This window comes from Balaenoptera acutorostrata, chromosome 20 (genome assembly GCF_949987535.1).
Source record: "Balaenoptera acutorostrata chromosome 20, mBalAcu1.1, whole genome shotgun sequence".
Classification (NCBI taxonomy): Eukaryota; Metazoa; Chordata; class Mammalia; order Artiodactyla; family Balaenopteridae; genus Balaenoptera; species Balaenoptera acutorostrata.
Window position 1 is genome coordinate 56,062,388 of NC_080083.1, and position 16,775 is coordinate 56,079,162.

Consider the following 16,775-nt stretch of genomic DNA (forward strand, 5'->3'; position numbering starts at 1 on the left):
TCATTTTTAATCCTTATGTGTCAGTCCTACATGGCAGCTCTTGTTGACCTCTGTGATACTGTGATTTATGATAAGAAATATGTATCTGGTCTTCCTTTCCTGGCACAGAGCACAGAGCTCCTAAAACCCTTGGAATATCCTAAGTGATAAGAGCAGTAAAGGTATCTTTCGTTATTCAGAACAATCCCCTTTCAGTTACACCTGAGTTATGTGAGTGAGGTGATTTTTGGAAAGGCCCTGGATAAACACAGGACAGGGGCTGGTTGCCAGGGTAACCAACCTTGTGATTACTGGGTTGGTACTTTCAGCCCGGCCCCCTGACCTCCGGTGGGGGGGGGGGAGAGGGGCTGGAAGTTGAATCAGTCGCCAGTGGCCAATGATTTGATCAGTTGTGCCTGTATAATGAAGCCTCCATAAAAAACCGAAAGGACTGGGTTCGGAGAGCTTCTGGGTTGGTGAAGACGTGGAGGTGCTAGGGGGTGGTACACCCAGAAAAGCGTGGAAGCTCTGCACCCCTTCCCCTATGCCTCGCCCTGTGCACCTCCCCCATCTGGCTGTTCCTGAGTTACATCCTTTATAGTAACCTGGTAATCTAGTGAGAAAACTGTTTTTCTGAGTTTTATTTATTTATTTATTGGCTATGCCATGAGGTATGCGGGATCTTAGTTCCCCAACTGGGGATAGAACCTGTGCCCTCTGCAGTAGAAGCACGGAGTCTTAACCACTGGGCTGCCAGGGAAGTCCCTGAGGTTTTTTTGCCTTTTTTTTTTTTTTTTTTACTTTGCTCTAGCAAATTAATCGGAGCTGAGGAGGGGGTAATGGGAACCTCTGATTTATAGCGGGTTGGTCAGAAGCACAGGTGACAGCCTGGACTTGCCCATGTCTGAAGTGAGGGAGGGGGCAGCCTTACTGGGCCCTTAACCTGTGGGATGTGATGCTTTGTCCAGGCAGAGTGTCAGAATTGAGTTGTTGAATTGTAGGATACCCAGCTGGTGTCCTGAGATTCTGAGAATTACATACGTGTGGGAAAATCCCCACACATTTGGTGACCAGAAGTATTCAGTGTTGTAAATGTACAGAGAAGGGAAAAACTGTTTTTCCTTACAGCCCCCTGTGAAGGGATTGAGAAAACTGGGTCTGAAGGAAACTGAGGACCACAGGGTCATGGAGTGAGTAATCTGAACCCAGGTATAACAGAGTTTCCCTGTACACTGATAACTGGTAGATACTACGTATTTTAATACTTTTTTCTGATCATAAAGAATAATGTTCATCTCTGTAAACACAGGCAGTATAGAAATGTGTATCAGAAAATAAAAATTCCCCAGCCCTCTGAGATAGCTAAATACCTGTTCCTCTTTATTTGATAATGTGCATACAAATTTAGGCTCCATAATTCAGGTGATCCTCAAAACCAAAATAAAAGTAATTTTAATTTATCTGCGTGGTTCAGGTTTCAAAAGGGTGTGTGATGAGCCCTGCCTCTGCCATCAGCCACCCTGCTTCCCTCCCTGGATACGGCAAGTGTTATCAGGTTCTTAGGCATTCTTTTCAGAGACTCTGTGTGCTCAAGCAGTTGCTTATATGTTTTTCTTAATTTTTACATAGAAGGAGTCTAATAGGGAATCCCCTGGCGGCCCAGTGATAGGACCCTGTGCCTCCACTGCAGGGTTCTGTCTCTGGTCAGGGAACTAAGATCCCACAGGCCCAGCGGTGCTGCCAAAAAAAAAAAAGGAACCTAGAAAAATGGTACAGATGAACCGGTTTGCAGGGCAGAAACTGAGACACAGATGTAGAGAACAAACGTATGGACACCAAGGGGGGGAAAGTGGCGGGTGGGGGTGGGGGGGGTGGGATGACTTGGGAGATTGGGATTGACATGTATACACTAATATGTATAAAATGGATACCTAATAAGAACCTACTGTATAAAAAAATAAATAAAATAAAATTCAAAAATTCAAAAAAAAAAAGTGTAAGATACCTCTAAATTGATAAGTTAGCAATGATTCTAATATGTACCTAAAGTTTACTCAGAAATTATTCTTCTTCCCAGAAGAAAAAGACAGTTATAAAATAACCATACTTGTAGCCACATAAATTATGTTAACGTTTTTTAAATATGAAATTTGTAGATTTGACTACATCATAATCACTGAACAAATATAATTATTTTTAAATATTTCACTTAGTCAAACATTTTTCCTACCTTGAGGTCTTCTTTGCCTGGATGTACTTAATTCTGAAATGCTTCATCCACTTGTAAATATTTTCTTTTAGGTCAGTTAGTCAATACACTTAACATGCAGTAAAAAAAAAAAAAAAAAAGTCTGATACACTTTGCTGAACTTTTAAAAATAAAGCATTGTACTGTATCAATACAGAAAGAGCTACCTCATCTTTAAAAGATTCTAATTTTGAAACAATCGCAAACTTCCAGAAAACTAGCCTGTGCGTTGCAGCCACTTTAGACAGAGTTGCCAGCCTGGCGCCTCACCACCCCAAACACTTCAGGGTGTAATTCCTACAAACGAGGGCTTTCTCGTATACAACCACAGTGCCACCGTCAGAATCAGGATACTGAGACCTCTGTGTTGTCACCACCTAAGCCTCAGACCCCATCCCCGTGTCATCCGCTGTCCCCCAGGGCTCTTCCTGGCACAAGGAGCCAGTTGAGGCTCAGGTAGCACTTGGTTGTCTGTGTCGTGTCTTCTGGACAGTCTGGAACCATCCCTCGGTCTTTCCTTGACTTTCAAAACTTTGTCCCTTTTGAAGACGACACTTTGGCCAGTTTATTTTGTCGACTTCCCCTCAGTTTAGGTTTGCCGTATTTCATTACGGTGGGATTCAGGGGAGCTGTGTTCCCACCTTGTCTTCTGCGGCTTCATACTGTGTTCTGTGGACACACCGAAGCTTATTCAGCCCGTCGCGTACGCTGTGTCTCTAGTCTTGTGCTCGCCAACTGCGGAACATCCTGTATGTGCGTCATATTGCCCGTGTTCGGGGTGTGTCTGTACGAAGGTGCCAAGAAATGGGATTGCTGGGTGTGAGGATCCACGCGTTTGTGGTATTGAGAGATGTGGCTGTGTCGATAGACACTTGGAATACTTGTGGTATCGACAGATAATTCCATATTGCCCTCCATGGGGGACCTACTAATTTATGTTTCCTCCAGCAATTTTGGTTTTGTACTGTTTGTCTCCTGGTGACGGGAATCTTTTTCCCCATGCTTTTGTTTGACACTGCATCCTAGGAATGAGGGGAAAGCCTGCGGGGCTTGCGTAGCCCTAGAACATGTGTAGTCAGAGAGCTTTGACACTCCCCTTGGCTGCTCCCTGGCCTTCTGTGCTTATCCTGGTTTTTGTTGGTGGTGAATAGTAAGGTTGCATTCTCACCACTTTTTTTTTTTAACCTCTGAATTCTTGAGTTCCTTAGGGTATAGGACAGAGCTGCAGGTGACCCTAGATCCTTGGCTTGGCCTCTTTAGACTACTGAGAGCCTTTTACTAGTTTATTGAGGGAGAGAGAACAGAACCTCGACCTTTGTAGCCATAGACGGGCCACCTTTGTCACTCATCCTCCAGGAAATACGGGGGTCTGAGTCCAAAGGCAGTGGTGGTCAGTGAAGTCTCTTTACTCTACCCTAACTGAATTTGTGACAGCAAAAGAATGTGTGTCCTGTCAGGAATTGTTTATCTTTAAGGAATCTTAGCCTTAATTCACAGGTCTGCACCTCAGCCTGGAATTTGAGCTCTGACTTTGAACTCATCTCTAGGACAAGAGTTAACTTGGTCGTGGTCAGTTGTGTGCCAGCACATGAGCAGCTGTGCTCTTGGTAGCTTTGTTCTGTTCCGTGTAATCAGGGATCATCCCTGAGTTGGGGGAGGAACTAAGAGGTTATGACCTTGTCACGTCAGAGACCCCACTGTGTCAGATAGTCCTGGATGCCATTAGTGACCTAGTGACCGAGGACTTGATGAGCTGCCTTCCGGCTGTGTGTAGACAGCTGACGTCCAGCTGTTGGAGAGCCAGGGTGTTGACCGGTCTTCATGTTCATGATGAGCTGGGATGGTCGAGGCTTTGATGCCTTTGTGAAAGTATAATCTTTTCCAATCAATTTCTTAATTATAGGATTGACTTAGCAAGACCGAATTAAAAAATTTTTTTTATATTGGAGTGTAGTTGATTTACAATGCTGTGTTAGTTTTTGCTGTATAGCAAAGTGAGTCAGTTTTACATACAAATATATCCACTTTTTTTTAGATTCTATTCCCATATAGGTCATCATAGAGTATTGAGTAGGTCTCTGTGCTATTCAGTAGGTTCTTATTAATTATCTATTCTATACATAGTAGTGTGTGTATGTCAAGGACCAAATGTTTTTATAGTACATCTCTGAGGCTATCGAATATTCTAATTCCTTTACTTTTATTATGAGTTCGGGAAGTAGGGAAGAGATATAATAATGATAGTAATAGCAGACTTGCCGTGGCTGGTGTGTGAAGTTGGTGACGTATGTGAGGCTGAAGGGCTTCAGGTGGATCATCCCCTCCACCAGTCACCACCCTCTGAGGCAGGTGTCATCATCACCCCCTTTTATGTCCTCTAACCACAGATTTCCACCTTGGGGTATCATTGTGCACTTGTTAATGCATGTAGGGTAGAGGGACAGCTATATCCATAATTTCCTTTTTGTTATAATACATCTCCCTCCCTAGTTTTAGTTCAGACTTCTTTAACATGTCATAAACAGTATAAGTTCACAGTCTATTGGCACGGCAAAATAACGCTCACTCTTAACAGCCCTGTCCTGGGATCTTGAGACAGCTTGTGGTTAGTCTTCTTTGTGGCAAGAAGTTGTGCTTTATCTAATTCTTGTTTTCCATATCTCATGGTAACCAAGAATGCAGTAGAAATATTTAGTACATGCAGTTTAGAGTGATCCTGGGGCAGTAATACATACGGAACTTTACAATATGCAGGTGTTTTCCAGGGAAAGGACAAATTAACGTGGAAAATGAGTTGGTTAATGGCTAATTGGGAAACATTTGTAGTTTTTTTTTTCCCCACTTGTGCTTAGGATACTCGAAAATTTGAACAAAGGAAGAGGTAGGGAGCAGTCCATGGAGTTGCAACAGAGAGAGTGAATCTTGTAGAAGAACCTTGACAGCAATTTTACACACTTACCATATGGAAAGGTTTCTTTTTGAAGGAGCAGCGCAGATATACATGGTGCTTTTGAAAACCAGAACCCTGTCCTGAAGATGGTGCAATTCCCTTGTGGTACTTGTTTTGAGATTATTGAGAAGCCATAATTGTCTTCCTTGTGAAACCGTGCGCCTCAGATTGGGACTTGAACCCACGTGCCGGAACTCGAACCCTGCCAAAACCCACGTCTTCCAACTGAGATCACACACCTGGTTTCAGGACTTAATGAAGCTCAGGTTCTTGATGTCTCATTGCAGAAAGAATTCAGTGAGAGACAAAGTGATAGGTAAGATGTAGATTTATTTAGAGAGAAACACACTTCATAGACAGAGTATGGGCCATCTCAGAAGGTGAGAAAAGGCACCAGGGTGTGGGGTTGTCAGTTTTTATAGGGGTGGGTAATTTCATAGGCTAATGAGTGGGAGGAGTATTCCAGCTATTTCAGGAAGGGGCGGGGATTTCCAGGAATCGGGCCACCGCCCACTTTTTGGTCCTTGTGGTCAGGTCTTGGAATTGTCATGGCGCCTGTGGGTGTGTCATTTAGCTTGCTGATGTGTTACAGTGAGCCTATACTGAGGCTCAAGGTCTAGTGGAAGTTGACTTGTCCGCCATCTTGGACCCATTTGGTTCCAATCAGTTTCTGTCATGTCCTCAGGCTATGTCATGCTTTCAGCGGTTGTGCTCTGCCCCCTCCCTCCTGTTTCACCCGTGGTTCTTTGGTGGTATCGAAGCAAAAACATTGTCACCTTGCGGTTCCTGTATCTCTTAGGATGATGGGGACTGGAGAGGAGAAATCTGGAGAAAGGACAGAGAGAATGTCTGTGTGCACGTATCCCATAAAAAGGGTTATTGGGTTTGTCACAGTAAACTATTTTATTGCTGACTACAGAATATTTTAGTGATAACTAAATTTAGTTAATTTAGCAGGGAATTTAGTTTTTTAGTACTCTCTGCTATAAATGGTTATGTAGATTGTCAGTTGAAGCAAAACACACAACCTAAAAGTTGCAGGTTAAGTTGTATTTGGGGACTTTACTGGGGACTGTAGCCCAGAGCCAGCCCCTCAGAGGGCTGAGAAACTGCTCCAAAGAGGTCGGGGGGGGCTTCCCTGGTGGCGCAGTGGTTGAGAATCTGCCTGCTAATGCAGGGGACACGGGTTCGAGCCCTGGTCTGGGAAGATCCCACATGCCACGGAGCAGCTGGGCCTGTGAGCCACAATTGCTGAGCCTGCGCGTCTGGAGCCTGTGCCCCGCGACGGGAGGGGCCGCGATAGAGAAAGGCCCGCGCACCGCGATGAAGAGCGGTCCCCGCACCGCGATGAAGAGTGGCCCCCGCTTGCCGCAACTGGAGAAAGCCCTCGCACGAACCGAAGACCCAACACAGCCAAAAATAAATAAATAAATAAATAAGAAAATCCTTTAAAAAAAAAAAAAATTAAAAAAAAAAAAAAAAAGAGGTCAGGGGGGAGCCAGGATGTATGTGAGGTTTTTGCTGGGGCATCACAGGATGACTGCGGACCACAAGAGCAGGCATCTCAAGTTCATGATTCTAGTGCTTTTCTGTACTTGGGAAGATGCAAGGATCTGCGGTCACTGAAATTAGTCCTTAGATATGCATCTTTCTAACTAGGGCAGGCATCCAAAGCACACAATGCTGCTTATTTCCCTCCATCCTGAATTCGCCTCGGGGCTTGCCTTCAGTGGGCGACGGCAGTGGCAAGTGGCTTGATCCTGGTGGAACTGGGATGGCAGGCAGCATCCTTTGTTTACTGGAATGGCAGGGAACATCCCTGTGCACAGGGCGAAGGAATGTATCTTACAGAGTTTTCTGTTGAGGAGGAGAGGATGTTACCTGAAGTAATAAGGCTGATTTTAGACAAACAGAACGAAGCTTAGACATCGAAATGAGTTCAGTCGCCTTTAGAGCTGATGTCCTGAGATGTAATATAGACCTTTTTCTGGTGCTGCCGTTGTTCAGAATTTCTTGGGAATTCGTCTTCTGGATGTATCTCAAGAAGGACCGGATGCAAGCGATGTGTGGGGGAATGTATGCAGGAAGGGACACGGAGCTTTCACGCCACTCTCCCCAGTCTCTACACAGTCTCCAACCTGGAAGCTCTCTGAACCCCCTCCGTTTGGCTTTTTACTGAGGCTTCATTACATAGGTATGATTGATGATACCGTTAGCCTTAGGCAATTATTTCAACCTCCAGAGGTCATGGGGATGGGACTGAAAGTTCAACCCCTCTAATCACGTGGTTTGTCTCCCTGGCAACCAGTCCCCTCCTTTAGGTGCAGTCCAAAAGTCACCTCCTTAACATAACTAAAGACACCTTTATTCCTCTCAAGGCTTAGGAAATTCCAAAGGTTTTAGAAGGGAGCTTGGTGCCCGAAATGGGAACCAAATACATATTTCTTATTATAAATCACAATATCACAGGATGGTACTCAAGGAGTTTCCAAATGTACTGAGCATTGGAACTAAGTAAAATAGATATGAAGCTTACAAAGTGTTTTTTGAAGGACAGTTTTCATGTTTTATGTTACAAGTTCTAGTATGGTGATGTAACATAAGAAGACGCATTAAAAGCACATTACAGCTTATTTGCTGCAGGGGATTCATTGTTGGAGATGGGGACGGGGTAAATCGTACTCCATGACCTGTTCTCAGTACTTGCATCTGTGGTGTTGGTCTGTCTTTGCAATTTTAATTGATATGTATAGACCATGTCTGTTTCTTTAACTCTCACTCGTTTTTGTCTATCGAAAATGAGAGAGCAGTCAGGGCTGCGTTTAATATAAGATGTGATAGTCTTAGGGAAGAGAAAAATAGTTGGTAAACAGTTAAGATTGTCCTACTTAGATACAAAGACTACAGGCACTAGCCAGGATGTACTTGGAACAGTCTTAGGGAACAGATAAACAAAGCAGAGGCTGCCAGCCAATTTCTCTTCACCCTGCTAGCCCACAAAATAACTGCTTGGTATCCAATTTGTCCAGTGTCCCTCAGTGAATGGGTAAAGCCGCTGTGACAAAGGCCCTTTTGTTGCCTTCCTGACCAATAAGGGGTGGGGCGGGGGAGGCTTTCCTTAGCTGCGGGCTAGAGAATGTTGACTCCCTTGGCATAGGGCATTAGGAAGAGGAAAAAGTAAAAAATAAAAACCTCAGGAGAGAAATTAGTAATTAGCGGAAAGAAAGTTACTCTGAAATCAAGGCTCCTCCCAAACTGTTCCTCTTGTTACATTAATGTCTTACCATCTGGCCTTCCCTTGTGTGCTATCCAAACCTCCTGTTGTGTGGTTGTGTCTTATAAATGCTATCACAAAGCCAGCTAGAAACGCATGACCCAGATAGATACTCTTCCAGGATCTGTTTAATTAATTTCAACAGTTATTGTTGGCATTGGGATCTGGTGTAAGAAACCACCAGGTCCAGTAGAGCTTTTATAATGCCACACATTGCATCACACAAGTGGAAGGTTAAGAAAGCTCTAATTTTATTTCTAACGTTGACAAGCAGTCTGTATATGGAAGAGGCTTTTGCTACGGTGTATAGGATGCCTGTTGTTTAGATACGGACTCCTGAGTTACCTATATTCTGTGCTCTGAGTACTGTGCAGGCTTCCAGCTCAACCACCAGAGCCCACAAGGCATCAATGTAGATGATCCGTTGTGGGAAGGGAAGCTCTCCCCTCTGGAATGAAGGATAAGTGTTTGGGAAGGGGAACATTCTTAGGTGAGTTAGCTGTGCTCCTTTTTGGGACATATGATTACAAGGGTGATCGCGGGGGCGGTCTCTGGCCTTCCCCCAAAATGAGGTCGGCCTTGCTTACCCTGTTATCTCCCCACCTGACACACTTAACACAGTGCCTGGTGCAAGGTGCTCAATAAATATTTGTTGAATTGATGACCCAGGATGAAAATTGTCGGAAAGTGCTGAAAATAGACCAAATAGTATGAATTCCTAAGTACCTTGGAGGTGTTTGATAAGTGTTTTGTCCTGATTATACCAAAAGGTCGTGTGTCCTCTGACCTTTTGATGGCAGACTTGGGACATTATTAATTTGGGAGCACGAGGGAGAAGAATGTACCACTTTATTTCAGAGGAAGAAATGGCAGCTGGAAAGTAACGTCACCTGTCAGCAATGCAAAAGGCATGTCTAGGTTGACAACTGCATCTTGAAGTTGAGCCCAGAATCAACTCTGCCTACCCCGTGGGAGAAACAAACATAGAAACTTATGACAGAATCTTGAAATAGTTGTGAAAAATCCAAACTACAAAGGAGAGGTTGGAAGTTCCACCAGTTGAACGTGGGTGTGGAAAACATTGTCAGAGTGAAAGGATGTCTTTGCCTCGCTCACTCCAGGGGCACAGGTGTAAACATAAACTGAAAGAGACTGGGGGAAAATGGCCTGACTGTCCTTCAAGCTAAAAAGCATTTCGCGATGAGTATTTCATTCCACCACTTACTCAGCAAGCATTTATTAAGTCTCTGCTATGTTGATGGCAGGCTTTCCATTTTGCTACAGATCAGATAATTCAGAAACTGTGTCATCTGAAGAGCCTACCCCTCACTTGGGTGGGAACTAGGACGTGGGAAATGATCTTCTTAATCTGGGGAAGGCAAGGGAGATACACTCCTGACACAAAAGAGAGGCTGTTTGAGGACACTTGGGTAATCCAAAGAGGAGTAGGAGGACGCTAGAGAGAGAGGGTAGAGCTTTGGAAGGTCATCCTGAAGGATTTAAAGGCCCTTAACTTTAAGGACAGAGGCCACCTTATGCTTTTTTTTTTTTTTTTTTTTAGTAAATTTATTTTATTTTTGGCTGTGTTGGGTCTTCGTTGCTGCGCGCGGGCTTTAGTTGCGGTGAGCGGGGGCTACTCTTCATTGCAGTGCACGGGCTTCTCATTGCAGTGGCTTCTCTGTTGCGGAGCACGGGATCTAGGCGCACGGACTTCAGTAGTTGTGGCACTCAGGCTCCATAGTTGTGGCTCGCGGGCTCTAGAGTGCAGGCTCAGTAGTTGTGGTGCATGTGGGATCTTCCTGGACCAGGGCTCGAACCCATGTCCCCTGCATTGGCAGGTGGATTCTTAACCACTGCACCACCAGGGAAGTCCCCACCTTTTGCTTGATCAGCCTTGGCAAAGGGTTAACAGTCAGCATTCATTAAAATTTGGAAATAGCCTTTCCTTTGAATACCTTTCAGATTCATATTTTCTTGTCTATCTGGGTAGTCTTTGTTAGGAATCTATGTATCTCAAGGAAAGAAGGGATGGGGGAGATATTTGGAAATTAAGTTCCAAAGTCTCCCCACCCCTCACCCTTCTCCCCACTCCCAAAAGAAAAAAAAAGAGACCAAATTCTTTATGGTTACGGCAGCTAAATAGATACAAGGGCAGGTGGATTTCCCTTGGTGTTCCCAGGAAAACGAGGTGCTAGCACTCTGGCCCGAGTTCGGATCCCGGGGACGGTGCCAGCAGGTGTGGGCTCACTCTGGTTGTCAGCAGTCACTGCCTGCTTCACCTGCCACTCCTGTGACCGTGTCACTGACAGAAGATCGAGGCAAAGGTGAGAGTGGATAACCTTGTGTGAATTTAAGTAACCTCACATGAAAACCGGAACTCAGACAGCTATAAAGAGGAGTTAGTAAGCTTTCCCCTCTATTCAGGAAGTGCCGTCGTAAGCCAGCGTGATGATCCACCTAACATCATTCTTGGCAGCCCAGGTCAGATTGCTGCGGTTGAGATCTTTGCCAGGAGTTAACAAATGAAACTAATCCAAAAGTGCAAATCTCATCTGTTTCAGAGACGTGAATACAGCCGTGATGGAGTTACTGATCATGGCTTACGCACTGAAGACCGCGTGTGCCAGGAATATTATCGGCGTCATCCCCTACTTCCCCTACAGCAAGCAGAGCAAGATGAGGAAGAGGGGCTCCATCGTGTGCAAGCTCCTGGCGTCCATGCTGGCGAAAGCCGGTGAGTGCGGCCAGCGCCCTGGGGCCCCGCGCCGTTGCTTGGGACCGTCCCCTGTGCCAGATTAGTCCATAGCGCAGGTAGCTGGTTGGGGACCTGTTTTCTCTAAGTGTTGTTCAGTAGTTACTTTGTCTTGCTTCCTTTTGCATAGTTCTGCTTAGGGATATGTGAGCTTAGGTGTCAATTCTTTTTCTGTTCTCTTTGTCCTCCTTCAGAGTGACCTTGTCTGCTTCAGGGCTTACTTCTCTCATCTTGGACTTTTTCCTCATTCCACCTTCTTTTCCATTTCATCTTATCATCATCGAAACTTCAGCTGGCGATCTTGGCATTCGGATGTGATCTTTTGAGTTTCAGGTCTAGATTTATTCAAACCTTAGCTAAATTCTGTTGATGTACATAATAGTAAAACTGGATTTTTTCCTTTACTACTTCTTCAGCTTATATACTCTTTTTTTTCCCCCTCCCCAATTGTCTTTCTGTATAGCAGATCATTTTCATTGTGTGTTTGTGTAGTGGTGACATACTTTATGGCCCCTAAATCAAATGTAATAGCCCTTTACAATTAATGGGATTTTATTTGCCGCATGTTTATTTAAAAACTCAAATATATATCTGAGTCCTGAGAAACACATTTGAATTCCATTTGCTATAAAAATGTGTAATGTTTTTGGAAAGAACAAGTAATTCTGCTTCTTCGCTCTGGAAATTTTTCAGTGACCTTGGCCATTTGCCATGTAGTTATATGTGTACCTTTTTTTTGCTTAGCACTGTTGATTATAAGAGTGTGTTTGCATTGTTTTTCTGTACTTGACCCATTCTCTTCGGACATATACACATGTTTCCAGGCTCTTCAGTGTCTTATCATTGTGTTTGTGGATTTCTTTCCTTCTAGTATATCTATTACTTTGCTTTTGCTTTCCTATTCCTCCTGCCTTAATCCACAGTCCTTTAACATTTCTTCCTAGATTCTTTAATCAAGGCCTATTTTTTTTATATCTATTTTTGCTCCAGTATTTAATTCCATGTTTATATTTTTGCTTCTACCTGATTTTTCTTTTCCCAATGTTCAGGCCTAAGCTAATGATGATAGTAGAGGAGAGCACTGTTTTTTAGCTTTAGTGTTTTAATCCACGTGGAAGGTTATAGGCTCCTTTACATCAGGCTTAGCATTGTCTTTAGTTCATTGAGTTTTGTTAAGATTGCAAATAAGGTCTATAACGAACATGCTTGTTCCCAGTGCCCCCCTGCCTTCAGTCTTCCGTTAGGAAAGAGGCACTGGGCGTCTAGTTTGTGTCCGCTGTAGCCGTTAACTGGTAGGGGTGAACTTTGTAATTTTTTGTTTTAAAATTTCAGGTTTAACTCACATTATCACTATGGATCTTCATCAAAAGGAAATACAAGGCTTTTTCAGCTTTCCTGTGGACAACCTTAGAGCCTCACCTTTCCTGCTTCAGTATATCCAGGAAGAAGTGAGGAGCGTCAGCAAATACCCCATTGTCCTCAAAAGAGACCCTGTGTAGTTTTTCTCTGGCACCAGATTTCAGTATTGAAAGGCACATCCAATGATCAAATGCTCTTCCCTTAAGTCTCAATGCCTGAGTCATTAAGTCAGATAAGGTCAGCATTTAGGCACAGAGGATAGTATTTTTTAAAGAAATTAAAAATGGATTTCCTTCTAAGTATCTTTAGCGATTTGCTTATATTTTCTAAAATGAAGGTTTTAGGAATTCATTATGTTTTAATCTTCTTGATGTAGCAGACTTCGGCAATGACGCTAATTGATAAGGGTTTTTAAAAAATGTTAAACGAGTGAATGAAATTCTAGCTTGTTTGCTAGTATGGATCATTGTTACAAGAGGAAAAAAATGTGTTGCCAGCACCCAGGTGTTATTTTTTTGATACCTTTTCAGTATTTTCTTATTTTTCCTCCAAATCTAGATTCCAAATTATAGAAATGCAGTCATCGTAGCTAAGTCTCCTGATGCTGCAAAAAGGTAAATAAGCCAGACATTTATACACATCCCTTTTGGGTGTTTCAGAATCCGAGGTCTGTCTTAATATGGCTTGTGAAAACTCATCAGCTCCAGCTTTCCCCCAAATCATTGTCATACCCCAAACCACAGCTTTACCTCTAGTTTCCAAACAACACGAGCATTTCTCGGAATTACTCATTTTTCCCCTGGGAGAAAATGAAGTTCTTCCTTCAAGTTCTCAGGAAAAGGAAAACAGGAAGACTGTGAACGCCTTTGAGACAGTGGTTTTTGAGACCTTTTTGAACAGAGTTCTTCTGAAGATGAGGGACTTCCCTGGCGGTCCAGTGGTTAAGACACCGCGCTTCCACTGCAGGGGGCACGGGTTCGATTCCTGGTTGGGGAACTAAGAGCCAGCATGCCTTGAGGCGCAGCCAAGAAATAGGGGAAAAAACCAAAACAAACTTTTTAAACCCTGAAGATGAGTGTGAGACTGTTAGGCAAAGGGTAGAACCAAAATGATCTAGAATCAGATACCAGCCCACATCCCATCTCGAGTGCCTCTTGAGGCATTTACATTCCGGCCTGGGCCGCACTTCCTGATTTGTAGAAGTAATTCCTTTGCATATCCATAAAAGGTTGAATGGTGTTTTCATTCTGTGGTAACAAAGTGATGAAAAAGCAGCGCTTGGGTTTTGCTTCCCATGAACCTCACCCTTTCCCGTTATCTTCCTCTTAGGGCCCAGTCGTACGCAGAGCGGCTGCGTCTGGGTTTAGCTGTGATCCACGGGGAGGCTCAGTGTGCAGAGCTGGACATGGACGACGGCCGCCATTCTCCCCCGATGGTCAAGAACGCGACCGTCCACCCTGGGCTGGAATTGCCATGTAAGATCAGCTCTGTGGTTTTATTCTATTTGTAAATGGAAGAAAGTTTTGAATAGTATGAATGCCTAGGAGTTAATACCTACGTAGATGCTGTTGTGGTATTTTTAAATAATTGAACGGTATTATGTTGATTTTGCCTTTTGTCAAAGATTTTGTTACACACTTTTGTAGACTAGGTAAGGACAGTTGAGCTAATCTGGGCAGCACTTGGCGTTCAGAGAGTGAAATAATCTTAGCTTTAGTAAAAAAGTTGTATGTGTAGTGGTGTGAAATCTTAAGCTTTTATATTTTGGTAAGATAGGTGATAGCAACCATTGATCACATATCAGGCTTTGGTGATCAGGTAACTTTAGCACTTGATTTAGTGATGTAGCCCTTTGACCTGATACCTGACTTATTTATTTATTTATTTATTTATTTTAAAATTTATTTATTTATTTATTTATTTATTTATGGCTGTGTTGGGTCTTCGTTTCTCTGCGGGGGCTTTCTCTAGTTGCGGCAAGCGGGGGCCACTCTTCATCGCGGTGCGCGGGCCTCTCACTCTCACGGCCTCTCTTGTTGCGGAGCACAGGCTCCAGACGCGCAGGCTCAGTAGTTGTGGCTCACGGGCCCAGTTGCTCCGCGGCATGTGGGATCTTCCCAGACCAGGGCTCGAACCCGTGTCCCCTGCATTGGCAGGCAGATTCTCAACCACTGCGCCACCAGGGAAGCCCCTGACTAATTTATTTTTAATCCAACAGAGTGGAAGCTATTTACTTTGGTGGACTTTTGAGTGACAATAACAAGCATTCTATGCTGGAAGATATATCATGGTTTTTAGAGGAAGGAGAGTAATTCTTTTTAAAATCTGTATCTATTTGCCATGCCTCAGAAAGATACAGACTAATACGGTGGGAATATACTAGCATGGTTACACCGCAGACAGGTTATTTCAGACAGGCTCCTGTCTAAGGTATAAACATTACAGTTTTTTTCCCCATTCTATAAAATTTCCACTGCTCTGTTTTCAACTTTGGAGGTTTTTATTGTAAGAGAAACAAGTAATATACTCTTTAAATTTTTAGTGTCACAGCATTTTTTTTTGTTGTTTGAGATTTTCATAATTAAAGTTCTTGAATAGGGAATACATTCACATATTTCAAAATTCAAAAAGTATAAAATCCTTTAAGGTGAAAAACCTTTCCACCCACCCACCTCCCCCCTCTCCTGCAGCTACTCTGATCTCCAGTGTGGTTGGTTTCCTGTGTATCCATTTAGAGCTTTTATGCAAATACAAGCAGATTCCCTCATTTTCACGTAAACAGTTGTATGTTATACATCGTTCTGCCCTTTGCTTTTTTCATTCATTAGCTCCTTCTCAGTCCATACAGATTTCTGTCTTTACAGTTTCATAGTATACTGTTTTATGGATATGCCATAATTTATTTAACCAGTCCCCTGTTGATGCACTTATTTTTTTTCCCAACCTTTGGGTATAAAAAACAAGGCTCCAATAGTAAAAAACGTCTGTTGGGAATTCCCTGGCGTCCAGTGGTTAGGACTTGGTGCTCTCACTTCTGTGGACCCAGGTCTGATCCCTGGTCGGGGAACTAAGATCCCACAAGCCAAAAATTAAAAAAATAATAATAATAAATTTTAAAATAAAATAAAATAAATAAACATCTCGTGAGTCCTTATTACGTGCCAAGAGCCGTTCTAAGCCCTTTAGTAGATCTTCGAATTTGGTCCTCGCACAATAGCACGCATAGGTGCTCTCGTGATCCCTCATTCTGCCAGTGAGGAAACCGAGACACACGGCCGGGGCTGGTGGCGCCGGGGTTTGGAATGTAGCTGCTGATGCCAGAATCCACACTACTTTGTTTTTTTAGCTTTTTATTTTGAACTGACTGCAGACTTAGAGAAAAGGTGAAAGAACAATACAAAATTCCTCTCTCTACTCTTCATTCAGAGCCCCCAAATTGAACATTTATATGCCTTTTTTTTTTTTTCTGAACCATTGAGGGTGAGTTGCAGTCATAATGCCCCTTTATTGCTAAATACTTGTGTATATTTCCTAAACACAGAGACTGTCTAATATAAGCACGTATGATTATCAGACTCAGGAAAATAATGTTGTTACAATACTGTTATCTAATCTGCAGACCTTATGCACATTTTACCAGCTGTCCCACCAGTGTCCTTCCGAGGAAAAGAAAACAGTTTTTTGGGGCTCAGGACCCAGTATAAGATCACACGTTGCACCAGTTGTCATTTCTCTTTGGTCTCAGTTAATCAGGAGTGACTCCTCTGTTCTTTGTCTCCAGTGACCTTGATACTTCTGAAGAGTGCAGGCCAGTTATTTGTAGAATATCCTTGCGCTGGGGCTTGTTTCTTTCCTCATATTGGGTTGAATCACTTACTACTATGATTTTTGTCAAATGGAGGTTTTTCTAATTCCCCTCCTTCCCCGTCCGTTCAGTCATTTGTATCAGTGCGGATTCGTGGAATCGTGTTTTATTCAGCACATTATACTCCATTGCTACTACTTGTGTTAATGCTGAAATTGTCTCACACTTGGCCAGAGAGAACTCCTTCAGGCTGCCTCCCACGTTCTTTGGACGTGTCCCTATCGTGTGTTGACTCTTCCTTGTTACTTTCCGGTACAACCAGATGTTCCACGTTCATCTCGTACTTTCTTAGCCCTGGGATCAGCATTTCTCCACGGAGCCCCAGTTCCTTCAGTGGGAAGTAGTATT

General features: G+C 43.4%; 1 protein-coding gene across 1 annotated transcript in view; it reads left to right on the forward strand.

Annotated features, from left to right (window-relative positions):
• PRPSAP1 (phosphoribosyl pyrophosphate synthetase associated protein 1) overlaps nucleotides 1–16,775 on the forward strand; it is a 30,219-nt gene that overhangs the window by 6,539 nt on the left and 6,905 nt on the right. Inside the window, exons 4-7 of the mRNA XM_007185746.2 lie at nucleotides 11,013–11,185; nucleotides 12,536–12,651; nucleotides 13,121–13,176; nucleotides 13,892–14,037. Of these exons, the coding sequence (XP_007185808.1) occupies nucleotides 11,013–11,185; nucleotides 12,536–12,651; nucleotides 13,121–13,176; nucleotides 13,892–14,037 (491 nt within the window). The remainder of the gene's footprint in view (nucleotides 1–11,012; nucleotides 11,186–12,535; nucleotides 12,652–13,120; nucleotides 13,177–13,891; nucleotides 14,038–16,775) is intronic.